General features: G+C 41.1%; 8 protein-coding genes across 8 annotated transcripts; 3 read left to right on the top strand and 5 right to left on the bottom strand.

The window, feature by feature from the left end:
• Window positions 1–4,358: 4,358 nt before the first annotated feature.
• BCR41DRAFT_418312 (hypothetical protein) lies at window positions 4,359–5,589 on the bottom strand. Its single transcript, XM_022029604.1, has 3 exons — window positions 5,253–5,589; window positions 5,068–5,112; window positions 4,359–4,950 (listed from the first exon to the last, which is right to left on the bottom strand). The coding sequence occupies exons 1-3, from the start codon at window positions 5,566–5,568 to the stop codon at window positions 4,535–4,537; spliced, it is 777 nt and encodes a 258-aa protein (XP_021885900.1). The 5' UTR covers window positions 5,569–5,589; the 3' UTR covers window positions 4,359–4,534.
• A 1,627-nt stretch (window positions 5,590–7,216) lies between these two features.
• BCR41DRAFT_391681 (hypothetical protein) lies at window positions 7,217–8,473 on the bottom strand (the record flags this gene model as incomplete). The annotated part of the gene is made up of 3 exons (XM_022028383.1): window positions 7,217–7,719; window positions 7,872–7,946; window positions 8,116–8,473. The coding sequence occupies 3 exons, from the start codon at window positions 8,471–8,473 to the stop codon at window positions 7,217–7,219; spliced, it is 936 nt and encodes a 311-aa protein (XP_021885899.1).
• A 3,163-nt stretch (window positions 8,474–11,636) lies between these two features.
• BCR41DRAFT_330780 (hypothetical protein) lies at window positions 11,637–12,772 on the top strand. Its single transcript, XM_022021768.1, has 3 exons — window positions 11,637–12,026; window positions 12,140–12,317; window positions 12,445–12,772. The coding sequence occupies exons 1-3, from the start codon at window positions 11,727–11,729 to the stop codon at window positions 12,591–12,593; spliced, it is 627 nt and encodes a 208-aa protein (XP_021885898.1). The 5' UTR covers window positions 11,637–11,726; the 3' UTR covers window positions 12,594–12,772.
• A 169-nt stretch (window positions 12,773–12,941) lies between these two features.
• BCR41DRAFT_344847 (ML domain-domain-containing protein) lies at window positions 12,942–14,587 on the top strand. Its single transcript, XM_022022604.1, has 3 exons — window positions 12,942–13,288; window positions 14,136–14,271; window positions 14,371–14,587. The coding sequence occupies exons 1-3, from the start codon at window positions 13,044–13,046 to the stop codon at window positions 14,470–14,472; spliced, it is 483 nt and encodes a 160-aa protein (XP_021885897.1). The 5' UTR covers window positions 12,942–13,043; the 3' UTR covers window positions 14,473–14,587.
• A 133-nt stretch (window positions 14,588–14,720) lies between these two features.
• Window positions 14,721–17,021, bottom strand: BCR41DRAFT_391679 (hypothetical protein; the record flags this gene model as incomplete). The annotated part of the gene is made up of 2 exons (XM_022028382.1): window positions 14,721–14,837; window positions 14,937–17,021. 2 exons carry the CDS (start codon window positions 17,019–17,021, stop codon window positions 14,721–14,723), a joined length of 2,202 nt encoding a protein of 733 aa, XP_021885896.1.
• A 951-nt stretch (window positions 17,022–17,972) lies between these two features.
• Window positions 17,973–20,600, bottom strand: BCR41DRAFT_391678 (hypothetical protein; the record flags this gene model as incomplete). Its single annotated transcript, XM_022028381.1, has 1 exon — window positions 17,973–20,600. One exon carries the CDS (start codon window positions 20,598–20,600, stop codon window positions 17,973–17,975), a length of 2,628 nt encoding a protein of 875 aa, XP_021885895.1.
• Window positions 20,601–23,372: 2,772 nt separating this feature from the next.
• Window positions 23,373–23,911, top strand: BCR41DRAFT_344843 (hypothetical protein). Its single transcript, XM_022022603.1, has 2 exons — window positions 23,373–23,679; window positions 23,764–23,911. The coding sequence occupies exons 1-2, from the start codon at window positions 23,591–23,593 to the stop codon at window positions 23,879–23,881; spliced, it is 207 nt and encodes a 68-aa protein (XP_021885894.1). The 5' UTR covers window positions 23,373–23,590; the 3' UTR covers window positions 23,882–23,911.
• Window positions 23,912–23,960: 49 nt separating this feature from the next.
• BCR41DRAFT_418308 (hypothetical protein) lies at window positions 23,961–26,436 on the bottom strand. The gene is made up of 7 exons (XM_022029603.1): window positions 26,377–26,436; window positions 25,801–26,239; window positions 25,460–25,696; window positions 25,265–25,351; window positions 25,048–25,172; window positions 24,765–24,912; window positions 23,961–24,679 (listed from the first exon to the last, which is right to left on the bottom strand). The coding sequence occupies exons 1-7, from the start codon at window positions 26,391–26,393 to the stop codon at window positions 24,059–24,061; spliced, it is 1,674 nt and encodes a 557-aa protein (XP_021885893.1). The 5' UTR covers window positions 26,394–26,436; the 3' UTR covers window positions 23,961–24,058.
• Window positions 26,437–26,470: the final 34 nt, after the last annotated feature.

Here is a 26,470-nt window from a genome sequence, read left to right as displayed (position 1 = left end):
GTTTTGATGCTTTGAAACACGAAAAGGACAAGGTGCGATGTGTCCTTTAATTGTGGCGTTAGATAGTCCCTTAAATATCACTTTTTTGTAGCAATAACACGTTTAAGCAAACCATGACCAAGCTGCACCTTTTAATTTACCATGTGCAATGCCTTGGCTCGCGCTTCCTCTCGATATATGTGGATATGTCTTTTTTCTCAGAGGCACCACCGTCGATATACAGGATAAGGTTTAATGGTGCTCCATACTTCCCTGCCCCCTTTCCATGATCTTGTGGACTGTATCAAGGGGATGATTGGAGTATGCGTTTCAAATTATGGGATAAAAGTTCCTAGGACATCGAATCTTATGAGAGCGCCGTAAATTGAAAGGATAGGAAGGATTAGAGGTGGAGCAGATTGAAGAATGGCAGTGGGGAGTTGTCTCGTAGCCTGTCTTTAGAAGAAAAGGCCAGAGGTCCTCCATTCCCATTGCTAAGGGGCGATATTAATATGGATGTGGAAATATTGATGGAGCTACTAATGAGAGAGATGTTGAGTGATAAAAAAAAAAAAAAAAAAAAAAAAATCATCGTGTGAATTCTTGCATGATATTTCATGTGGCATCAGTCCAATTTTTTTAAAATTCGGTGTGAACGAGCATGATGTTTTTAATATAAAAACTGGCATTACATTGGAGCGCGACGGTGGAGAATCACACTAGGGACCGTCGGCGGTACTTGATGGTATTGTAATTGTCAATATATATACTTGGCGGCGTTGCCGAAATAGAACTTACCGATGTTCTTCTTCCTCTTCTCTATTCTGTTTGAAACCTCGACCATAACCAAAGCATGGGCCGCTTGACGATAAAGGACATCTTACCACACTCGCCAACTTTTAATCCACATCAACCAGTAGCCTCCTGCCCCATTTCTAAGGAAACAGCCGGTCCTTTTACTACAGTTTCCACATTCAACGCGTTCCGAGAGTTTTGGAGCCAAGGAAGGCTTGTGTATCAATGGGTAGAGTGTTCGGAGAGCAATTCTCGATCCATTCTTACCCACAAAGAGAAGCTGGATAAACCATTTCCTACGCATACCCTGGCCGTAGTCATTCATGTGAATTCGATTGGACAGTCAATACATCTGTTGGCGTCAAGATTCGAAAGAAAAGTTGACCATTCATCGGGATTCAGTTGGTAATAAATGCCTAGTCTATAGCAGGATTAAAAAGCCTGCTGAACGAGATCGGGCTATGATGGAGTATTATAGACATCACAATCAAGACAAAGGCCCTAGCGAGCGCAACTGGATGAAGTCAATAGTCCCCAGCGGCTATGATTGGAAATATATCAATAATGGTCTGAGGTCAAGTGAAGAGGCTCTTCTGATGGTAATGATCACCTCAGTGTGTATAAAGTTTTTGCATTTACTTAGGCCTTGACTGATATCTCATGGTTTACAGATTGAGGCTGAGACGAAAGTATCCCTCTAATCTTCCTTATCATTTATAACGGTGCACGTGCAGGGATCTACCATAAACAGATAAAGGGATTCACAAGAAACGATAGCATTGTCACCAGTGTTGAGGGATGGATGAAAGAAATTCAAGCAAGCGAGGGTAAAAGATGGTTTTCTAATGAAATTGGTGTCAACAACCCATAAAGCTGTCTGATTGCCTGGTGTACGAAGTCCCAGTTGGAGGTAAGGAGATCCATAATATGGTCCATTTGGCGTTAGCGTTACTTACCGTCCTCGTTTCTACCTTCAACAGGCTGTAGAGAGTAACAGCTTGATAGCCTGTATAGACTCCACACGGAGGGTCGCTATGCCTCTGAGAAAGATAGTGCTTACCAAACTAAGACCATTGCATTATGTTGAACGATAGGTTCGCCACAAAGAGATGGTTATCATGGCTTAGAACTGAGTGCGGCTTCAAGATGTCAAAGTTCATGGTGGGCTGTTCTATGACACAGAGTGAAGCTATTCAGGGGGTATTTCCCTCCGCATCAATCCACTTCTGCCACTTCCATGTGCAGAAGTTATGGGAAGATCGCATGAAAGATGGCTTCAAAGCGAGGTATACCATGTTGATGCTCCATCAAAACATCTTGGCGATAGCGTTTTAATACGACTTCATATTCTTTAGGAGTGACTGGTTGCGTATGAAGGGCTTGCTTAAAGGAATACGCACTGCAAGATCTGACGAAATAGCTATGATCTTTGGAGAGGTATTAAGGACCAATTTTATGATCCTAACAGTGACAGAACAAAACCCTTCTTTAACTACAGGGCATAGTATCAAGGCCAAAAATGGAATACAGCTTGCAACGCTTTCACAGTATGGCCAAGAAAGACTGGCGAGAGCAATGGCAATGAGTTCCGCGGACGCAAGGGAATCCATATAAAACACATACCTTTAAAAATAAACTGTTCCCAATCACTAATTGCCATCAACGCCCCATGAGCTAACAAATGGCGCCTTGTTCTTCATGCCAAGGCATTATAATACTATTGATCTTATTTAACGGTTTACTTTAAAGAAAAGCAGCAGGCAGTTATTGAAATAAATTCAATAGAAGCTGATGCATGACTTCTTCCTTTTGGATCCAAAGCCCAGTTGTCCAAAATTTTGACATATTGAATGTACTCAATATGTCCATAGAACTCATTATTATACAACTGCTGTATTACTGTCCTTCGTTGGGTCCATTGATCCGAAAATGACTCACATACATCAAACCACACTGAAAAGGAATAAAGGATTGACGTTTTACATTAAGTTCTCTTGATTCATTCGCCTGGTGAGCTTTTTTTATTTTTGTTTGTTTGTACATTTATTGTAATAAAAGAAAATGTCCGTATGATATATTCTCAAATCCAGTATAGCGGATTAATGAATCAGATCTTTAGGGCACACAGTTAGGAAATGCCCTGAATAATGTCCAGTTTCCCTAAATCAAAGTACCATACATGTATGCTAATTTAATAGATAACCTGGACGGTTGTCAACGCCGTTGTTTTTTCAATTACATTTATAAATGTATGAATGTATAAAGGTCTCTTTTTTGCCCCTTTTTTGCTCCATTGTGCATTCATGGGTTCACATCTTGGTTGGGCTTTCCTTTCTGAGTCCACTGATCCAAATTTTCTTTTTGGGTTGATACTTCACTTCTGAATGTAGGTCAATGCGTTCATTCTTTCCACCAATCCCCCAAGGCCACACCTTTGTTTGTTGTTCTGTTCCGCGGAAAAAAAACCCTCAGTGAATGTGAAGCCAAAGAGGGGGTATGCGCAGACCTAAGGTTGGTAAAACTTCAAGATTCTAATATCCCTCCATGTCCTTTTGATGACATGTCCATTTTCTTTTGTTTTTTTAGTTGTGAAAAAGCGCTGCTATTTTAACCTTAGTACGTGCTCAAAAGACCCTTTTTCAGTCCTTACTATGATGTTACACTGAAGAGCGTACTGTTGACTGTTTGGAGGTTTGGACAGGAAGGAGAGTTTGTTCTGTCATACAGATCAATTATTCAAACTAAATAAAATGTATTTGTGTTTTCACCCATCTTTGGCGCAGCAAAAGCTTTTTTTTTCTTATGCCACTCTACAATTTACAATTTATTGTTCGATTCAATCTGCTCTATTCAATTGCCTATTAAAATACATTTTACTTGAAATCATTCTCAGTCCAGTCCTGCACTATTTTATTCAACACACACTGCTTCCGCCATGGAGGATGATAGCAAGCTATCTAGTTTAGTAGATACTGGTACTTTTTGCTGTTGTTGTGATGAATCATCTGAGTACTCAAAATACAACCAACAACCTAGCTCTCTGCATTGGCCGCTTTAGGATGGAGCCAAGAGAGGCTCTGTCCAGAAGAACTGTCGGAGCGAGTACCCCTTATACACGTATCTCTTAACTGAAGACTCGAACACACTGAGTGATGATGATGATAGTAATGGCAATGATAGCAATGGCAATAGCGGCAAAGATGACAGCGATGAAGCTTTTAGCCCTCACGGCAACGAACAGTCCACATATCCCAAGGTTACCAGTCAAGTTCTCAGTGATATTAGGTGGAAACCACTACTGTTACTGATGCTGCTGCTATTGCTGGAGCATAGTTAAATTGACGCCTAATTACGACGGCGCAGGTTGGGCTAGCAAGTAACAGCAACGATGGAGGGGGAGGGGGGGGGGGATACGACAATTAAACTGCATTTACAGGTAGTCATGATATTGAGACGATCAATATCCATAGTTGCAACGCATACTTATCCATGATCGCTACATCATCTCGATTTACCCAGCTATGGTTGCTAGCGAATACTACAAGGCTCCTTGAGCGCTTTGCTAATGTACTATTTGTCTGTCTGTTTTTATTATTACTATTATTATTTATTTATTTTATTTACTCGTTTCCTCATAATTACTATTTGTTGCTGCAAATTCTCCAGGAATTTAACTTTTTAGGTACCCACTTGAAGGAGGAGAAGTTTAGTAGACGAGGCTGCACGCTCGACTATGCCTCTACCGCAATAGCACATCCTCTCACCCCCGAAAGTCGACCCCAATCCTACCCTGGGCTACTTCAGATAGTACGTACTCCTTGATTAAGGATGAGTCCAATAAGACATCAAGGTCATTGCTGATATTGCTCCTTAATTCTGACTCATTGATGCCATTGTTATTCTTGTGATTATTCGCTATATACTCAGCAACCGATACCTGGGCTACAACCCAGATCTCGAATCGAACCTTGCCATTCACTTTCTTGGCACGGAAGCATGATGGTAATGCGTGACGATTGTACAGAGCTGTTCCATCATTATCATCCTCTTCTGATGTAGGGTACTCGCTATGAATATCTATGGGGGCCGGCACAGTGCTCAAAAGAGGTACTGCCAAGTTCTGTCCCTCATAGTTTGTACTTGTGGGGATGATATTATCTACAGAAAGGAGCCGGACTAGAGTACAAGAGAATCAGATGTCCATTGGCAGAGTCAGAATACGCAGAATGCTATGCGATCTAGTGAGACTGAACTAAAAAAAAAAAAAAAAAAAAAAAAAAAAAATTGTCTTACAGAACTCTTCATTCCAAAACAGATCCGCTACAGCATCAGGGAAACCTAATTGAACGAGGAGAAGGAAATTAAAGTTTGGATCGACAAAATTTTTTTAGCGTGGAAATATAAAGGAGAGGGCCACGTTTATGAAGGCAAAAAAAAAGGTGTCATTGTCGTCAAGCAATTGTGTTTATGCGTCTTACTTTGGAAATGCGCAGCATGCAGACTAGGATATGTTGCAGAGGCTGTAGAGGCAACAGAAGAATCACCACATTCGATAGAGAGTAACTTTGCAACAACGACTGCTCCATCAGGACGCGCAGACCCGAAAGAAGACCAATGGCCAGCAAATCCTCTGCGGTGTTTCGCAGGTTCAGGGTGTCGGACAGTGTATAGGAATGTTTGGGGACCGTTAAACTGGCCGAAATAGTGTTTTAGGAGGTTGACTGCTTCGTTATCTCCGTAGAAAGCAATGGCGAACGCCACGAGATGGAGAACATTGATGATGGGTGGTAGCATGATAAAGAACCAAAGGAATAGGGTATCAAAGAAATAAGAAATAAAGAAAAAGATGAAAATCAAAGTACATGGTATTTAAATAAAATCTAGGATTAGTTTCCAAATTTCAATTGAGCATTCTGAATCCCATATAGAAATATCCCATCCATCAGACATCTACCAAAATGAGCCCGCCGGCCGACTTTCCATTTTTTTTTTTCTGAATAAGCCGCTTCCTCTGGACGAGTAAAATTTAGGATGAAATGCAGAGCACATGTATACATTTAAATATATAAAATATATTGTCCTCGTCATTTGGTCATGAACATATTCTAAAAACATATAATTATTGAATTGATTTGGTCGGCTCAGAATTTTGAATAATTTTAAATGAGTTGGTGGCCAAAATCAGCCACCGATTCAATACTCAAATCCCATTCAATCAATATATTTTTACAACATGTACATGAGCAAATGACGAGCACAATATATATATCAGCGACAAAATATTGTTCGATGGCGCGGTTCGTTTTTCGAATTCAACTCGCATTAAAGAAGACCCTTTCAATTTCTCAGGTTTGTGGAAATGAGCCCGATATGGTGGCTTTAGTTCATCTCTACCCTTCACTCTTTTTATTGGATTGCTATTTTTTTTTTTTTTTCTATGGTTGCTTTGGTGGTGGCTATTGTTATTATTGTTGTTTGTTTTTATTCAACCTTTTTTCTACTACTTACCGTTTATATTAATGTTCAACTGCAAGACCCTTCCAATGCAGGCCGAGCTTTCCTACCTGCCATCACAGGACCATAGACGTTATTCGTTCGTTCTATATGGTCAAGCGTTTTGTTTGTTTTTTCACACATGGGCTACTTTACAATCTTGTTGGTTGCTATTGTATCTGTTCTCAACCTAACAAAGCGCATACATGAGTTATAACATATTTATAACGAATGAATCAACTTGGCTGCTTGTGACGAAGAAAAGAGGAGAAACAACAGAAACAAAAAAAAAAGAAAAAAAAAACACAAGGGTAAATGTTGTCCGACCTCGTCGTCATTTTTATTTGGTTATGAACATATTCTATCCTTATATTCCTTATTTTCCTGATTTCGCCCACCGAGAGTGTAACATACACCAAAAGAAGTGAGGAGTAGCTGAGCATAGCAGCCGTTACTCAGCTCTACCGTGATTGGTTGGTTACTTTTTTTCATTGCCGCAGCCATCCTATCTCAAATACTTCAAATAGAATATTCAAAAGCGAGAATAAAAAAAAAAGAAAGAAAAAAAGAAAACAATATCATGGGATCATCTGTTCTGTTTAAACAAACATACCCATCACCGTTTATTAATTGTTCCTTAGTCTTGAGCTCCCTGCCGTTATATCTCTTCAATACGCATTGGGCTTCATCAGCGATTTATTTATTTAAAAAGATATACTGAACAAAAACTTGTCTTGATATTCATTTCACTATTTTTTCGTATAATTCTAAACGCATATCTCTATTCACTTCTCTATTTATTTCTTTATCTATTTCTCTATTTATTTCTCTATTTATTTCTCTATTTATTTCTCTATTTATTTCTCTATTTATTTCTCTATTTATTTCTTTATTCATTTCTCTATATAAAAGTATAGTATAGCAAAGTGTTATTTTTTAAGTAATGTACTTATCGGATGACGCGTCGACAAGCTTTCCGATTCAGTCTTTTTTCATCCATAATCCTCTTAAAATCAATCCCGATCCTCCCTTGCGCCACCTCATCCAATACAAACTGCTTCAATCTTGGAGACGATAATAATCTATCCAATTTAGTGGATGTAGGCGTCTGTTGTTGTTGCTGTAGTTGCGGCAAATCATCTGACCGCTCATGATGGAAACCAACAACCCAGATCTCGTATTGGATCTCTCCATCGACTACTTTAGGACGGAACCAAGGCGGCAACTTGTGTTCAGAAGAGCTATTGGAGCGGGTGCGTTTGGAGGACGAAGACTGCCCATTATTATGAGAACCAAACTCTTTATCACTATCGCTATCATCAAATGCTTCCGAGCTTCCGGAGTAGGAAGCATAAAAGCTACCAGTCAAGTTCTCGGCAGTGTTAGATGCATGTTGTTGCTGTTGCTGGCGTAAAGCTAGGTCAACACTTAATGATGGCTCATCTGACCAAACTTGATAAAGTTTAAAAGAGTGATATATTTTTATAATGATAAAATATAAGAGACATTGTTGTTGGCATAGTGGAATAAAATATAAGCTTAGTGGACAGTACGATGCGCCAAGTACAGTACACAGTACCGAGAATAAAACTTTTACTCCTTACTTGTAGATTCCAGATATTTCGTATGCTCAGCCAACCACTCCTGCACATCAGAGTCCTGTGCAATTGACATGAATACTAGAAACGCAAGAAAAAAAAATGAGGGGTGAGAAAGGAAGAAGGATGAAGGCGGCGTGATATGAAGCTGGGCATACAATCAGTTTCGCATATACATGTATTTTTTAATATTATCATTAATTTTTTTCTCGCGCTCGATGATTGTTGTTGTTGTTGTTGTTGTCATTACCTGCATTCGAGCCCACCTGCGCCTGCAAAGTTGCAAAGGCCTCATCTGGAAGTGCAGGAGGCGGAACCAATAGCTGATCGCATGGCTTGACTAATTGACATACTGTGACAATGTCCTTCGCCTTACTCGTAGTACTACCAAACCGGTTGATATAACTTGAACGATGCTTGTCAGGCCTTGGTTGCCTCACAATATAAATCGATGGGTAGGATGGGAACGAAGAAGGAGTTGCTGTCATATTAGGTCCCGAGAAGAGAGTTGGCGGATACAGGTCATAAAACAACGCTAGGTCATCTGGGGACGAAGCAAGGGCAGCCAAAAGAGAAGTAGGGTTAATGAACATGGGTACAGACGACATGATGATGAGAGACAGATAAACAGCTTACTGAAGGATACAAGATCAAGAGCATGAAGAACTGGTAGCATGTATTTATACATGGGACGGAGCCTGGCTACCTGCTCGTGACGCTACCCTTCATCCACAGCTCTATCCTCGTTCTCTGGTATCCATGAAGTAGAAGTTTCAACCAGCTTCATAAAGCAATGTCAATAAATGCATTAGTGTGCAATTACTTGTCAAATTCCTCATTATAGAATTATTGTGGTGAAGAGGACAGGTCCAGATTCAGGCCTAGTATAGGATTGTGTGGTATTATGGCTGGGTAGGGATGAGTCTAGAAAAAGGAAGCTGTCTGATCTGTTACTACTCATTGTTGTTTCAATGCCTGCGCGTCTGCTTGGATTGATTTATGAGCCACAAGTGATCAGTTATTTGCTTCGCCATTAAGAGCAACGGACCGAGAATTTTTTTTTTTTTGTTATTTCTGGTGGAATGTAATGCACCACAGATAGACCAGACATCTACCTTCCTGGTCCCGCGCGTTTTCTGAGCGGAGAGTATACGGTTTATATGACAAAGAAGCCGTGAGTGCTTGATCTATATTGATCATACTCATGTGTCATTAAAACACACCAATTAGAAGCTTTGCTACGCAGAAGCGTTTGGGACTCGATCCACCTATTACCATTCTCTTTGTGGACAGAAGTTGCTCTTGTATAATCCCCTTCTTTTACACTTTACGTCGCTCTCAATCGCTCTTTCTCGCATTCAATGTCCCCGCCTAGGACTTGATGATGAGTGAAGGGGAAGCCGGAGTGAAGGCGCTGGTATATGCGATAATTCGCTCGATGCATTGACCCTCCTTTTTCTGCTCTTTCTTCGCCATTTTCTCCTTTGTTCCTCAACTCTCTCTGGGTCCTCAGGTTTACTGCTTCTAATGCTTGCTCAACTATTGATGTCTTCGATTCTTTTGCAGACGCTCTGATGGCGAATTTCAATTCGTTCATCCGTCAATGTTGCATTTTGATTGGTGTTGTCCTGAGAGGTTGGTGCCCACACGCCTTAAATTTTGCTCATATTCCCACAAGCTCTCATGATGCTGTAAAAAAGATCGCGAAATGTTTAAAAAAAAGGGACCAATCGTTCATTTTTTAATGCATGCCTGTTTTCCAGAGTTTCTGGAGTGGTAAAACTGTTTGTCCTTTTTCTAAACAAGGACGCTGTTTACTGTCGATCAAAAGTATTAAGTTAAAAAAAAAAAAAAAAAAAAAAAAAGGCGGAGAAGCTACTAGAACAAGTGAAAGAGAACTGAACAAAGGGTAATAAGATCCCATCTCATTTTGGAACATTCAACTCTATAACTCTATCTGTTATTTTTCTTTAATGATCTTCTACCATAAATGTATCGCATTAGCTCTAAGTGTACTTAGGATGCAATGAGTCACTGGAGTGGCGGCTTCCAATTTCTGTTCGTATCTGACTAAAATAATCGCAAAATTTGGTATTGCTTTCATGACCCATTGACCTGTATATGAACCAGCCTCGAGTGGGGTTTGCAATTTTCATTCCTTTAAGAGACCTGGAGGCCAAGATAAAGAGTCAGCCCCAAGGACCCGAGGAAACGAGATCTCCGAGATCTTCCTGAACCCAGTTGTCTCTCACTACCTAAGTAAATCGGGTCATCCTTACTCAACCCCATGGTATTATACTTGATATCAATTGACAAATAAAGATTGTCCAGGGTGCTTCAAAGAGTTATTGCTGAAGATAAGTAATTACCACAAAAGAGCCTCCAAGACCTGTAAAATGGGTTCTACTCGGAGCTTTCCAATGGGCTAAACCCCGGGATATAGGAAGAGGATATAGCGCTAGGCCCTTCCTGCATACACGTAGGCCTAAAGCATTTCTCGGAGACGCCTCTTGGACTGGTTTGGCTTACAAGTCTATAAAACCAACTATTAGGAGATGAGGACGTGAGCATATATATCGTGGATACGGTGCAGAAACCACAGACGTGAAGATGACCGCGATCATATTACAATCTGAAATGGCGCATTGACCACAGCACATTCTACGTTCAAGAGGCGAGAGTCATCCTTCTTCACGTGCTTTCACCGTATAGGGCGGCCTTGTCCAAGGTGAAACCCTTCATTGTAGATGACTTGGATTAACTTCCTTGACTAGAAGTCTAACTTCCTTGACTAGAAGTCTAACTATTCTATAGAGCTCTCGACATTATGCTTGGCTACGGGCTTTGAGTACCTGTAGGGGCTGCTTTCTTACGCTGAGCCGTTTCTGTCATTGCCATTGCCATTCTTGTAATCATTGACCTACTCGATGTAGTATGCCACAGTCCTTTCCTTGATTACAAATGTACACTGTAGTGAGCATACAATGAGGTTGAATAGCATTTTGCAATCCTCAAGATTATTACCACTTGTGAACCCTTGTTGACTCGAGTTCTATTGTTGGTCATACCTATAATGTGGAAAAATAGCATGTTACATTGATAGTGCATTCTTCAAAGGAGGCTTTCGAGCTTCTCCCTAGAGTATGGTCTCCTGTACAGAATTTGCATAAGGCGACAGAAGCAAAACCTAACCATCCGCACAATCATGTCCCCTTTATCTGGATTGTTGGCCGTCTTGTCGCTATTGACGAATGAGAACAAGAGGTCAAATAGGCTAAATGGGGATGTGGATGATAAAAAATCTCAACTTGTTGGGACAAGAGTCAAACTCATTGGACAGATTCAATTCTGGTACATGTACCAGTTTACTGGTTTTTCAAGAATGGTTTTTGCAAATGGTAATCATAGCCTCAGACCCAGTTGCTTCTTTCTTAAGCTCGTTGAAACATAAAACACAAAAAAAAAAAACTCAACAGAGACTGTGCACAAAAGAGGAAAAGGAAACAGCGCGCGCTCTCAATTGTCCTGATGTAATTTGCCGACTCGGCAACACGGCTGCTTCATTGGCAATAATTTGTCCGGAATATGGCTGCTGACCTGGCTTGAACATGCAGATTCAGAAGGTTTGATTAATGCAACGTCGTTTTTGTAAGAGCGGCCCGAGAGTCCGAATGTGGAGAGATTAGTGTCATACATGTGCTGAGCATAGAATCCATGCACACGCCACGCACACCTCGGCTTCTTTTTTTTTTTTCTCTCACGGACATTCGGCTTGCATTTCTTTTTCTTTACTTTTCTCTTCTCTCTTCACAAACATCATAACTCTCTCTCTTTTTTTTTTACAAGCAAAACAAGAAAAAAATGGTTCTGTCAAAGCTCTTTGATATCAAGCACCAGTTGTTGCAGTATGCATCTCATCACAACAACCCATTGAATGTCGGCATCCATCTCACTTGCATTCCTCTCCTTCTGTGGACAGGCCTAGTCTTTGGCGCAAAATCTGGACCACTCCTTCCTGCACCTTCAGCTGCTGCTGTTGCCTCGGGTGCACCAGTTGCTGTCGCACTCTCAAAGATTTATCAATTCTGTCCACCTAATGTCTCGTTCCTTATAATGGTCGCCTATAACTTGTATTATATCTGTTTGGATAAGGTTTCCACTGTAAGTAAACTCTTTATTGTATCCAAGAAGAACACCATGAGGAATACTTGGCGCGTTTTTATTTTTTATTTTTTTTTTATTTTGATTGCTTACTTGAATGACTATCTACATAGCTTATCACGATCCCATTGTTCCTCGGACTCGCTCGTCATGCTACATATTTCCGAATGACTAACCCCAATGCTGACAGGATTGCTCTTACAATCCATATTTTGGCTTGGATTGCTCAATTCATTGGCCACGGTGTCTTTGAAAAGCGTGCTCCCAAACTCCTGGATAATTTGGTACAAGGTAACGAGCAAATGGTGAAAGAAGAGGGATACATTGATATATATTTATATGAAGGGGAGCTTATATAAAACCCTCTTCCTAAAACTGTGTGATTGTCTGTCTTCCAATATGTTATATATTTGTATAGCTTTTGTGTTGGCTCCTTACTTTGTAGTGTATGAGGTGCTTTTCTTCTTGGGATACCGTCCTCAGCTCAAGAAAGAGTTGGATGTCATGGTCAAGGCTGACATTGCGAAATTCAGAGCCAGGAAAGCTCTTGCAAAGGAGAAGAAGTAACATTAAAATCTTCGGAAGTCATGAGTACAACGGCGCGGCCATTTATTCGACACAAGACAACATCTGTTCAGTAAACAACTGTAGCTTGTGATCAGATGAAGAGCAACAAAACATTCGGAATACGACCTGCCATTGCTGTACTAACTTGTTAGCCTATTACGAATAGCTATTAAAGGGTCTTTTTTTTGTTTTTACTTCATTCATTGAAGTGGTGGGCATTTTCTACTAATGGTGTTGTTGAAACATTCAAGATAATCGCGTATGATTTTGAATTTAATGGATAAAAGATGTCATTATGCTTGTCACGGGGTATGCACACTTGAGCATTTAACTTTCTTTAAACCATCACTTCCCTTTCCCATCCTTCTCTTTTTGTTACTTTTTTTCTCAACTCGTTACACACATTCACATTATATTTTTCTTAACTTTTAAAACACAAGTTTCTCTAACATGCGTCTTTCAACAGTAGCATTCTCATTGGCCTGCGCATTAGGTCTGGCTGCTGCTGCTCCCTTCGACTTTGCTCCTCCACCTGCAGTCATTGAGAGTTGTGGTGGTGAAACTGATCTGCTCACGATTGACTACGTCAACCTCACTCCTAATCCTCCTCTCAAGGGTCAAAACCTTACCATCGATGCAAAGGGATTCCTTACTGAGGATATTGTCCAGGGCGCTAAAATCGATGTCGTTGTCAAGTAAGTCTTTCTTATACACATTACATTCCATCACATTAAACCACATCACTTTTTTTTTTTTTTTTTTTTTTTTTTTTTAAAAAAAAAAAAAAAAGAAAGGGAGATAGAGAGATAGAGAGAGAAGCAGGAACAGGAACAGCAGCCATTTGGTTTATTTTTATTGTAAATCCAACAAGAAATAAGATGCTTGCACGAAAGAGCTAAAACTTTTACTGAGCCAAAAGTTTGGTATTTGCATACATACTGTTCATGCAGTCATTGCAGTATGGCTTTATTACAAGGCGCAGCTCATTGTATCTCTTTTCAAACCTGCAAAGAAAGGAAAATACATAACGTTGACTAAAAAACCGTCAAGCTTACGTGACGATGGAGGATTCTTTTCTTTTTAGGAAGTAAAAAGAAAAGGATAAAAAAAAAACTGACAGTATGAAGGACAGGGGAGACATTTATTAACAAAAACGTCATGAGGCCAAAATTACATACATCTCCCCTCAAACTCTTCTAAATCTTCATCTGGCGAAGCAGCCAACTATTGTATATCAACTCTATTTGTGCCATCTTGTTTCCATCTCTGATCTATAAGACGTTCTTGCCATAATAACAATTTTCGTCATTACAAACAAAACAAACAACCGACCACATCGCACCCTGGATGAAATCAGTAAACTTTAGCAGATGATAATGAAGGATACAAAGCAGCTACTCCCGCAATGATAGCATATATATATATATATATATATTCTTCTTCTTTGCTTGCATAACGAGGGATTCATTAACCTCAAAAGTTGATTGAAAATGACTGACCTTTGTTTTTGCGCTTTACACTTCTTCATTTTTTGATTAATAGAGTTGGCTTGATCAAACTGTTGACCCAGACATTTGATTTCTGCGAAGAGTCTGTCAAGATTGACATGCCATGCCCTATTGTCGCTGGCGACCAATATGTCCAACAGACTGTTGAGCTGCCCAAGGAAATTCCTCCCGTAAGTTTTCTAATTTGTTCTTTGCTAAAAACCACTTTAAATACTAAAATTAATTTCTTTTTTTATTTTTTTATTTTTTTGAAAAAAAAAAAAAAAAAGGGCAAATACACCGTTAACATTAAGGTCAGAAACCCAGACTCCGATGGCATGCCAGGCAAGCAGGTGACTTGCTTGATTGCCAAAGCTGTGTTCCTCCTTTAAAAAAAAATCCTCCCCTACCTCTCAACTCTTCTTTCGAACAAAGAATATAGTTCAGCAATATGCGCAACTCATCTGATTTATTGAAATAAATATATATTTGTACATTTCTTTCTAGTCTATTACCAACCTCTTCTCACAGCATTCAGCTAGATTCATGAAGCATTTGAAGTATTTTTATTAACTTGTTTGAATACAAAAAACAAAAATTAAGGATTAAATGCAGATGCACATATTGCGGTGCATAGTGTCTAGACAAGGACAAGCTCTAAGGTCCAGGTCCGTCGTGCCCAGAGTCGGACTGGTACTTTAACACTGGTGCTGGAGTCATCAATTTCGACTTGAATACCGTCCCACCAGCACTTTCTCTAATAGTTCATGGTAACAAATGATCAGCAACCTTTTTTTTTTTTTTTTTTTCTTGATTGTTTTACTTGTAGTACAACGCTGTGTTCATGTTGACTTACCGCTGGTTTCCGCCAAAACAGTAAGAGCTTTTGTGCAATGGCCATTTGAATCTGATTTTGTTCTTGTAAAGAAGGCCCTGAAACGGATGAAGTTGTCGCTCCTGCTGTGTTACCAGCATCATCACTATTGCTATTGCTATTGCTATTGCTATTACTCTGCTCACCATTCCGAGGCTCTTCATTCGCAGTATTGCTGTTACTGCTTCTCTTTGTCTGAGCATCCTCAGATTCTGTTAAAGGCATAGCAACCGTATCCTTCAATATATTCACTTCATTCGTGGCTGTAGACTCTTTGGACGCTGTCGCTGCTGCTGTTGCCGCTGCTGCTGGTAACATTGTTGCCGTTGTTGTTGATCCAGGAGCAGTCACTTGTAAATTCATTGACGGCGCCATAGATCCCACTGATAGTTGCGTTGTTGATGCTGTCGCTGATGGTGTGGTTAAAACTGAATTCGATGAGGATGGTGATGCTGATGCTGATAATTTTGTAGTAGTGGCAGTAGGTTGGGCCGTTGTTCTCAGCATGACCATGGCTACACTCACAACAGTGGTCCGCTTGGGTTCTAATCGTCGGTAACCCCATTCGCCATCGCGTTGAAAGCCTGATACGCAGAGCATATCCATGAGGTGTTGCTCTGCTTGATTTTTTTCCTTATTGATATTACGCTGTAGAGCCGTAAAGATCTTACGGTCCTCGAGTAATATTTTGCCACATTGTGTCTTGATCATGGCTGGTGGCGGAAGCGGCGGTAATGGTGGTGATGATAACGGCGACGACATCGAACTCCCATTCTTTAGTGACACAGACGGAAGAGCAGGTGATGACGTTGCCATTGTAACCGTGGCTGTACTAGCGGTAGTGGTGGTTGAAGATGATGGTACAAGTCCTGAAGCCTTTGGTTTTGATAGGGATGAGGACGATGCATTGCTCGTGCGCATAGGTTGAGGCAGCTCTTCTGTTGAAAGATGTCCGTCCTTTTTAGTAACTTCTCCTCCCCCTCCTCCTCCTCCTGCTGCTGCTGCTGGCGTTGTTGATGTTGTTGATGTTGTTGATGACTCATTATTCCTCCTCTGCGATGTTCGATTTGATGGTGGGATTGCAAAATAGTCAAGTTCTTCACGTAGGACAATGATGGCCTGTTTCGTCAGCAATGGATTCTGAGGCATTATCGATCCCAAGGGAATTGGCTCTGACGTATATCCAGCTGTTGTTCCATTTCCTGATCTACCATAACCAAGCCCATAGCCATAGTCACGACCATTATCATCCTGCTGTAACTGCTGCTGCTGTTGCTGTTGGTTCTGCATCAATTGTTGCTGCTGTTGCTGTAGTCGCTGACGTTGTAGCATCATCATCTGCTGTTGCTCCTGTACACGCTGCCTCCGTTGGGCCTCGCTCATCTTTTGAGCTTCTCGGTAAAATTCAAGAATATATGTCAAACAGACAGGATCAAAGTCAACTTGAATCACCTGTGGTTCTTCCTCTTCGACCTCATCTCCATCGTCATTATCTTCCTCATCCTCGTCATTGAGTTGGTCATCCTCAAATTGATTTTCGTCATTCAACTCTTCTTCATTGTCTCCTCTAGCTGCCTCTCCTCCATTACTGTTACCATTGCGGTTCTGTTCTCTGCCATTTCCGTTTTGGTACTCATCTTCCTCCTCCTCCCCCTCCTCCTCCTCATAATCGTCATAGCTATAATCGCTGTAATCACTATAGTCAGTGGTGTAGGTACTCTCGGACGGATAATGTCCATGTCCATAGCCGTATCCAGGTCCTACCCCAGTGGCTCTTGCTTTTGATGATAAGGGCTGTGGTCGAAGGATTAGACCATTAGGGAACATCACGATGAGGATGCTCTCAGGCAGACCGATAAGTGTCTCGCGCTCGATTTCGAACCGGGTACCTCTGACATCTAATATAACCTTTGAAGGGTATGCATATTGTTGTTTGCCTGGTGTGTAATACTGTGATGGTAATGGTGCTGGGGCTGGTGGTACGACTTGTGTAATAGGATTCGATGACGAAGAGAACTGTTGCTGTTGCTGTGAGACTTGGGTGATAGGAGAGCTTGAGGAGGACATTTTGCTATTTTGTATTTGTGTTGGAGGTGATTGCTCGTGAGACAATACAGTGGATACAATACGTTTGTTATTCACCTATTGCTGAAAAGGAGTAAAAAGTAAAGTGCAAACTAACAAGTTTTATTTAATTTTTCACAAAGATAGAAACAGGACACATGAACAAATGCATCCAAAGAAATGAAATGGAAGTTCAGCAAAGATGTCGAAAAAAATCAAAGTAACTGTGGTAAGATAAAAAAAAGTGAATTGGGACAGAACGCAGGGTATTCATATTCAATAGCACATCACATTAGCGCTCTCACGCTCTACTTGGGCTGTCAGGGTAAACTTCATATTCACACTAATAGAATAAAATTGGATATGATAGGATAGGAAAGGATAGGATAGGACAGGACAGAAAACCATGCCATGCATATTTGCATCCGTTTCCAGTTGGAAAACCCACACACTCTCTTTCTTATGTGCTATCTCTACTTTCAAGTCTTAAAGGCATAATAGAATTGAATGACAATGGTTCATCTTTTTTTTATCATTACCATTATTTTTTAATCTTCTACCGTTTTGTACTGGTCGCGTTACATCTCATCTTAAGCATTAGATTATTTGGGAGGCTATTAATGCAAAGGTGAAAAATAAAAAAGAACGGGTGAACAAAAAAGGGTAAAGCATAGGACTAAAGTAGGGGAAATGTTGGCATACAAGAATAGAGTGTATCTAGAAATGATAAATGGTCCATGATCCATGCAAGCAATGACACAACGATGCAAGATATTAAAAAACTAAATAAAACAAGCCCCATGCTGTTCGAATGTGTCATCCTGCAGACTTTTTCTTTTTACAGAAATGGCCCTGGAAAAGCGCAGGGGTTACGTGATCAGTAGCGCAGAGCTTTGACGTCCCAAATCGTCATAATAGGCATTCTCCCTTTCTTGGGCCTTCCGGTCTATACTCTCATCCATAAAACGACCATACCATATGGCTGTGGCGCCGAGTGATAACAAGGTTGTCTCCAACAGTTGCTATATCCACCAATGGATTGTTTTTTGTATCATCAAGATATGTGACCCATTGCCGATCCACTGGACGTGTCTCATCGGGCTCCTTTGTACCAAGCTCCTCCATATCAAAGATAGTCAGTCCCATTTGGGATGTCAATGCAATTCGGAAATGATTCCAAACGACATATGCAATAAAGATAATCGGCTTGCCCTCCTCGGCCTTATTTGCCTCCAATTGTTCAGGCAAACAGTGTCCAATCGTTTGTCTCTCGTATCGTTTCGAATCGGCGTACAATGTATTCTCTGGTGACTCGGAAGGTTTATATCGCACTTTCCTCTCGTTCGGTGGAATAAACGGAGGTGCTTCCAAATCACGCTCCGAAGTTCCGAGTACAGTACTATCGACGTGCCAACAGCAAGATTCCCATTCATTTTCTGCACCATCTGCCAAAATGACAATCCTAAATGAGCATCGCTGTGTAGGATCCTTCCGGGGTGGAATAGGCACTTCGACTGCCCAACTGACCTGGACTCCCCAATAATACAAATCAGGATGTTGAGCAAAGGCTGCGGCTGCAGGGTCAACGTTGGGGTTAGGATTAGAGTTAGGATTAGGATTGGCATTGAGGTTGGGCGCTGGTGCGGGTGTTATAACTGGGGCACCGACTGAAGTGGGGAGAGGAGCAGTAGAAGTGTTGGAAGTCATTTCGTTGGATGGGGCTGGAGCAACTGTAGTGTTTGCAATTATAGAGGCAGTGCTTGCGCTGGCATTGGCATTGGCATTGGCATTGGCATTGATATTGGCATTGGTAGCATCGGCTGTATCGGCTGTATTGGCTGAGGAAGCATTAGAGTCAGAAGAGTCCTTGGGTCTATCCTGAAAAGACTTCGGCCTATGGTCGACGGGCATATGCAACTGAGCAACCTGCTTTTCATTCACCCAGTCCCATATGAGGCCCCGCCCGTATCTATTAAACAACACAAGCATGCGCTCATAATTACTATGATAAGGAAACAGAGTCATGCAGCTGACGCCTCGACTGATTTGCTTTTTAGACCAAGATGCGATACTCTTGGCTTTATCTTCGAGGAAGAGCACTTTCTTAATAACCATAGCTGCTGAAGTATCTGAATCCTGAATTCCGAAAATAGCGATGCAGTCAAGCATCTCTTGGCTCTCTCGTGAGCCACCAGACGACGTTGCTGCTGTTGTTGTTGCTATTGCCGTTGATGACGATGAAGATGGCGAAGATGATGGCAAAGATGATGAAGATCCTCCTGTAGGCGGTGCGGTGAATAACTTTGCTATTCTACCGCGGAGTACATTGTCATTTCTACTTGGAAAAATAGTCTCTACTCGACCCTTGCGTGGAATACTTGGTACCCGTGCTGGGGTTTCCTGTTCGGTTTGTCGAAACCACGGGTTAGATTCCTTGTCCATGAATGCACCATTTGAATCTGAATTAGGCCGTCTAGGGAAAGCCGGAATCCAGATCTCGATAACCTTCAAAAGACGCCAGATGTCCAAAACATATGATTCTTCTGCTGTATCCTGAGGATGACGTTGTGAGTTCTCTCCAAAGGCTACGATCATCACCACTCTCATTTTCCTATTGATGATTTGCTCGGGATAGTGTCTAATGTCCATGATTTGGCAGACCGTAACCTGGTCGCGAGGTAGATCATGATACCATTTATTCCCCTGATCTAAGTCTCCTGTCCAGTATTCGCTCCCACAGACAGCAATCGGGTTGGTGAGATCAGGCAGCTGGTATAGAAGGATTTGGCGATCTTGAAGGCAGTCCCCACCTGTGGCTGTAGGTCGCATGAGCATCGAAGCTGAAATGATGCTGTCGGATGGATAGTGGATGTTATATACAGGGGAACCAATGCGTCTCCATTTGCCATTTGTGGTGGTCGTATCTGAGTGAAAAACTTGTGCCTCATTAAGCAACACTCTCAGACGACCTACTCTTGTTTGGACATTATTTGATACTTCTGACATTGATGCAGCTCCGGTTACTTCAGAGGCCACTGTTTCTGATGGTGCTATTACATATACTGCATCAGAATTTGGTATAGTGTGTTCGAAAGCTGAGTCAACATCCATAGCAATATTGGCATTGGCACTGGCATCAGCATCGGCATTGGCACTGGCATCAGCATCGGCATTGACATCGGCATCGGAAGATTGTTGCAGCGACAATGACGTTAGTGGTGGTGGTAATGGCGGTAGATCAGCCGTCAATCTTTTGAATAGGTACGAGTCTTTGACTGTGATCTTTTTCCACATGGATGTACCATCTCTGTCGGGTTCATCTTCAAGTTTACAACCACGAGACCAGGAAGGGTGATGGAAGCAAAATAGGTCAAACCAATCACGGGAGGAAGTGATGCTGAAAAGGAAAGAGCATATATGACTGAAGCGCATCCGTTCAAGTGGGTCGCGGATCCATAGAGCAATAATCTTGAGGATCTCTGGAGGACATTGCAGTAGCTTGGACTGAATCTGGTTATGCTGCTGCCTGGCCCTAGCCCTAGCAGTAGCTAGCTGAGCAGAATCGGCGGACGATGCTTCCATAAGCTAAAACGTCGAAGCGGTAATGAATGTATCGTGGAAGCCTTTCTCAGGAAGTACTTTAATAGCCTCTTTGCTCTCTTAGTTCGAGCAGAGAAGCCAATGTATGATTTATGCCGCAATTGAAATTATGAAATGTGATGGATGAAAATCGCCAAATTGTGATGATAATAATTTTCCTCATTCTTATTGCTTAATGGCGAAGCAAAAAAAAAAAAATTTTAGGTTCATGACTGCGTGGTATAAATTTACCGCGCGTTTTCACTGCAGGGGCTTTTGAAAAAAAAAAATAAAAAAAAAAAAAAAAGAAAAAAAAAAAAAAAGAAAAGAAAAAAAAAGAAAAAATAAAAAAAAAGACTTTATCAATTTATGCTTCGCCTTATTCATGACATCAACATGATGGATATGGAGCTATCAACTTTCGGTGACATCTCCTGACCCCTATTCATTCGCGTTCAGGTAGGGATTGCATTCATGCAAGAATAAAAGTTTTGACGCGTTTAAAGTTATTTCTGGCTTTCCAGATATGATAATCTTTTTCATCTGTCGTTATCGTGAAAAAAGAAGTGGTTACACGGCAAACATATAAAAGCTCCAAACTGGGTCTCCAGGCTTCGCCAATATTTAATTGATCACATCATTTTTTGTGCACAGAGCAACCAATAAATGCAACATTGCAATATTTCAGCAGAGCCTGGACAATTCTTTCCTGATGTCAAGGCGAAGTCCAATGAGTTCTTCTTAGTAATACGCTGCTTTAAAACAATTGGCAGTGAGTGGCAAGTAGACGACCTAAGCATTATGGTTTTTTGGCTCAGCACCCATTCTTTTAACTTTATTCTCGGGTAAATCTCAATATTTCATGGATGTTTCTCCGCATTTTGGGAAGTGCTGTAAGAAATCAGGCCTTCTAGACATCTCATGTTCATAATTGAAAATCAGTGCGTTTCCTTTAGATCGCCTGTCGAAGCAATTCATTCTGCCAAAGTTTATTCATGGCTAACTCACTATTATTCTCAAATTTGGTGTCAGTAGAGCTCTCACGCGTAGGGCTCTTTATGCTTAGTAAGATCTTATCCAGCTACCAAGTATGTATATATTCATACAAGCATGTCTGAAGTGATTAGCATTATTAAGTGGTAATATGAATGGGTTAATATTCTATCCCGAATATACATCGCGTTGGCCATGGTAAAGTCAGGTCATATTGGGCATTTGTCCTTGTATTGACAATTTGACCATTAATTTACTCAAGTGAACCTGCCTGCAGTGCGTAAATCAAGAGCGAGCTGTCGCTGATTTCATGATCAAGCAAGCTAAGAAGTATAATAACACTGGGTATACTACATGATCCGACAGCCTTGAAAAGATGATTATAATTGCGATGTTAGTCTCAGGAGTAGTCTTATCCAAAGCTGTCCCAGGATGCTGTGATAATTCAAACTTTTTTTCCAACTGACTGGGAAGCAAGCTCCACTCTACAGAAGTCGTCGTAAGTCTTCTTCCCCAGTTACTATACATATATGGCATATATGGCATTGGCAGGCTCCCTTGCCGTTTGGAGCAAAAGAAGAAATATTCCGGAAGAGAGTCTCATGATGGTGATCACCTAACAAGAGGCTGAGACGGAGGTGAGGTCCCACATTGTAGTGTTCTTATTGAAGATGAAGCGATGTAAGAGAAAGCCAACACTTTTAAGGGGTGATCTATGTCTGGCTCGTAGTTGATCCATGATGGCAACCCTGGAATTTATAACTTCAAGTCAAATGACGCGCTTAAAGCATCCGGTCGATGGTCTTGATGTCTTGAAGGCTTTGCTGACGTTTAGATCACATCTCTGATGAACCAGCATGAGTATGCTCTGACTATGTTCTGCTCTACTGTCCTCCGTCTATTAGGTGCCTTGGACTGAGTCTTTTCGGCTATCGTACTATTCATGAGCGTGCCCTTCTATGGCATTGTCTCTAAACTCAAATCTCGCTTCTGCACAGGCGCAAATGAACAGCTGGACCCATACTCAGGATAATATCTCGATCTAAATTCACAAGAGTTTAGTCAATAATACAAAGGTCCCCAGCGCTTAGTTAGACGCCTATTCATGGTATAGGCTTGTCGTAGTTGCATTAATGTTCGTGAATATTAATAGCATGCTCGGGCATTAGTTTTTTTTTTTTTTTTTTTTATTGCAAAACTGTAAAGGACGACGTTTTCGCAAACTCTTCGTTTTCCTGTTTGGAATAGTCTGTTGATGAAGGTTTTTTGCGACATAATAAATCACAGCCTTCTGTAATATGAATCATATCCTCCTTGGCTTGAAGTAAAGCGGCTATGAAGGCGCTATCCCGAAGTGGGGTGTGACAGATATGTAGCCAACCAAGCTCCGTAATTCTTACATGATACTATTGATTGCCATTTCTGATGATTGATATAGCGATCGACTCTTACTGTAAAATATCGAAGATTAGGGACCATCCGACCCCTTGTGCGAGGTGAGCAAATGCAATAAATGGCGGAGGTTTTAGAGAGCTAATGAAAGTCATAATACAAAGAAAATTCATAGGAGCAAAGTGAAAGAGAAATATATGACCGACGCTAAATACTGGAAATTGCTGTTTAGTACGCGTATTTCACTAAACATTACAATTCAAATAATAATAATAAAATAATAATTGATTAAAATTCAACACGCTAAATAAGAGCATCTTTTATGCGTGAGAATAACTCGAGCACGCCCTGGCACGGATAACGAATGGGAACACGTGTATATTAAGACAAGCTCCCTTTTTTGAACAGACAACTAAAGGCTGGTCAATGAGATTTTTTTTCCCTCACTATATAATGTTCTATTTGTCTACTGCACCAACGAAGTTTAATCCTTTTGGGTATATTGTACAAGGTACCTGTTAAATAGACGTGAAGGCCATTGGACAAGAAAATCATATTCTTTCTTTTTTTTTGTTGTTGTTCGTATGCATGCTTAAAAAAGGGTCCTAATGACGCTCACTCTGCATCCATGTGCACAGACACAATTCTTGACAGCGTTTTATTGTATCTATTGTCACCTGACGTGGCGATGTTCTCTCTAATTCCTTGTTGCCAGAATTAGCCTCGATTCGAGTCATAATTGACACAAAATATGATGAATAAACAGTTTAAGCCTCAATACCTTGATTTTGATCAACATGGGTCTGGGTCTTATACAGCGATACGTATTCCCGCTTCTTACTTTCCTTTTCTTTTGCTCCCCCTTTTTTTCCGCCTCTGGAAAGAGTATCTTTTGTTAGTTTATTTTTAGTTCATGCAACAGTTGCTGCTCGCATTTTTTTTTTTCTTTTTTTTTTTTTTTTTTTTTGCTTTTTCTCAAGAAGAGGAAAGGATGAAAAACGTTAATCGGTCACTTCTAACTCAATGTACAGCAGAGTAGGACCATAGAAGAGACCACAAAACTGTAAAGAAAGCGGTTAATGCTCAGGTGGAGGTGGGACAGCGTGATAGTTGCTCGAACCATTCGATGAAGGCATTTCTGAGCCGGGTGGTGGGGGTTGTGAGCCGGTAATATTAGCAGGTAGCGCTGGTGATACTGAAGCTGATACCTCTGCTGCTGGGGCTGATGTGTCGGCAGGGGGAGCATACGCATATCCATAATAAGCCAGTGCAGGATCAGAGGAAATAGAGGCTCCTGCCGAAGAGGTTACGGCCGCTTGGCTTTGGTCGACGCCTGGGGCTGCATACGCCTGCTGATAATACTGACCATACTGTTGATAATACTGCTGCTGGTAATAATATTGGTTATACGCTTCATACTGGTCATATGAATATCCTTGTAGAGATGGATCCGCTGCTGCTGATGTCCCTGGAGCTACCGCGGAAGTGGTGGTTGCAGCTACTGTTGGATCAGTTGATAGAGCAGGTGGCGGTCCCGGTGGCAAAGGTGGATTAGCAGGCGGAATAGAGGCACCAGGAGGTGGAGGCGGAGGTGCTTGGTAGTGTTGATTATAGTTATATTGATGATGAGGCTGTTGATGTTGGTATCGATTATGTCCGCCTTGGTATCGCTGATGGTGTCCACCATTGTAGTAACCCTAAAACATACAAATATCAGTTAAATTCCATTAAAAAAAAAAAAAAAAAAAAAAAAATGCAGTTCATGATAAATAAAGCGCTTACAGTTCGTCCACCATAGTGCCTGTTGTGGCTATAAGATTCTTGGTGCATTGGAGGCCGACTCTTCATCCTCTCATGCTCGGCCTTAACAGTCTCGACAAGGTTTTTACATAGACTTTCGGCCTCATCCACATCTTCCTGACTGCTTCCTCTAAAATTTGAACAGACATTAAAGAAAAAAAAAAAAAAAAAAAAAAAAAAAAAACAGTATTAGAGCACAATAGTCAATGTTCCAAAAAAAAAAAAAAAAAAAAAAACTCAATTCATGCAGATAAATCAATCTTACAAAATGTTGATATAAAGCGGCTCATCTGATTCACGGCCAGTTTCAGCCTCCAGATATCCAGATCCATAGCCCTTCAGCTGGACACGCGTCCTAGTCTTATTTTGTACATGTTTGACATATTCACCCTATATATATTAAGTAAACTGATTAGTATTTGTTCCTTAATTCAGGGTAATGGAAATTGCTCATTTTTGTCAAAAGCTGAAACTAAACTTACTCCTGGGCCTACAATCTTTGCTCTAACATTAAACATTCTATCCGATTCTATCCCAATAGCGACACGAGCATGGAACGTTTGATGTCTCTATCAGAGGAAAAAAAAGAAAAAAAAAAATCAAAGTATATTCAATTAGGAGCTCAACCAGCAACACACCCATGATATGGCTGTTGTTATAATCAGCTGAAGACTTACTGGTGGCCCTCCATGGAATCTAGGGCCTGGTTGGAATGATTCTCGCTGAGAGGGTAATGGGGGGGGATTTTGTGCTTCCTCGATGAGCTCGTTGATTTTACGAACTGCCGCATCCAAGATCTCCTGGCTAACCGCCGTAACATGCAGATAGAGTGGTGGATCCTTTTCAGTCGCCATACTGCGATCTGCGTAGTATATTCCACGAGTAGTAACATCAGCTCCTGTATCACGTTGAAGCTGGAGAAAAATTAAGTGGACAAGTGAAAAAGAGGGTCTATAAGTGTCTTTGTATTCGCCTCTTAATGAATTGAGCATTTAAACCATAAGATAGTCCAGCATACTTGAGTTTGCACTGAGCCTTTTGTAAGTAAAGAGCGATGTTTGACATCATTAATATCAATGTCAGTAACAAATTCATCTCTCTTCTTGAACTCTTTAGCAGGTCCTCCATTATTGACATTTCCACTGTTAGATGCAGGTGTCTCAGAAGCAGAAAAGGCTGTCTGAACTTCATCTATCTTTGACGCTGTTTGGTTAGAATCAGCATTGGTTGATGAAGCCTTTCCTTGTGCTACCAACTTGGCGCTTATCCTTGCCGCCTCAATAGCTGCTGCTGCTGCTGCATCAATACTTGACTGCTCTGTTGGAGCATCCTGAGCTGCTGTAGTGAGACCTGTGGCAGGGGTTTGGGCTGTGTCCTTTAAGGCAATGTCAGCCTCTGACACAGTCTTTTTGACTGCAGTATCCGGTTCACCTTGGCTATCCCACTTTCGTTTCCTCCTAGAATATTCAGGACAAAAAAGATATTTAGATCAAACTTCTCTTTTGATCAATCCTGCTCAAACTTAGAATGTAAACAATAAAACGGTTTCTGTTATTTCGATCCAAAGTCCCAACATTGTTCATGTGAGACATACCTTGGCTCATCAGACATGATTGTACAGTAGCGCGGGGTGATGGAGTGATGTAGACCAACATCGCTTTGATCTCATTTTTGAAGTCCACCTCAAA

Source organism: Lobosporangium transversale, assembly GCF_002105155.1.
Source record: "Lobosporangium transversale strain NRRL 3116 chromosome Unknown BCR41scaffold_2, whole genome shotgun sequence".
In the NCBI taxonomy this organism is placed as follows: domain Eukaryota; kingdom Fungi; phylum Mortierellomycota; class Mortierellomycetes; order Mortierellales; family Mortierellaceae; genus Lobosporangium; species Lobosporangium transversale.
This window is presented reverse-complemented; position numbering and strand designations above follow the sequence as displayed.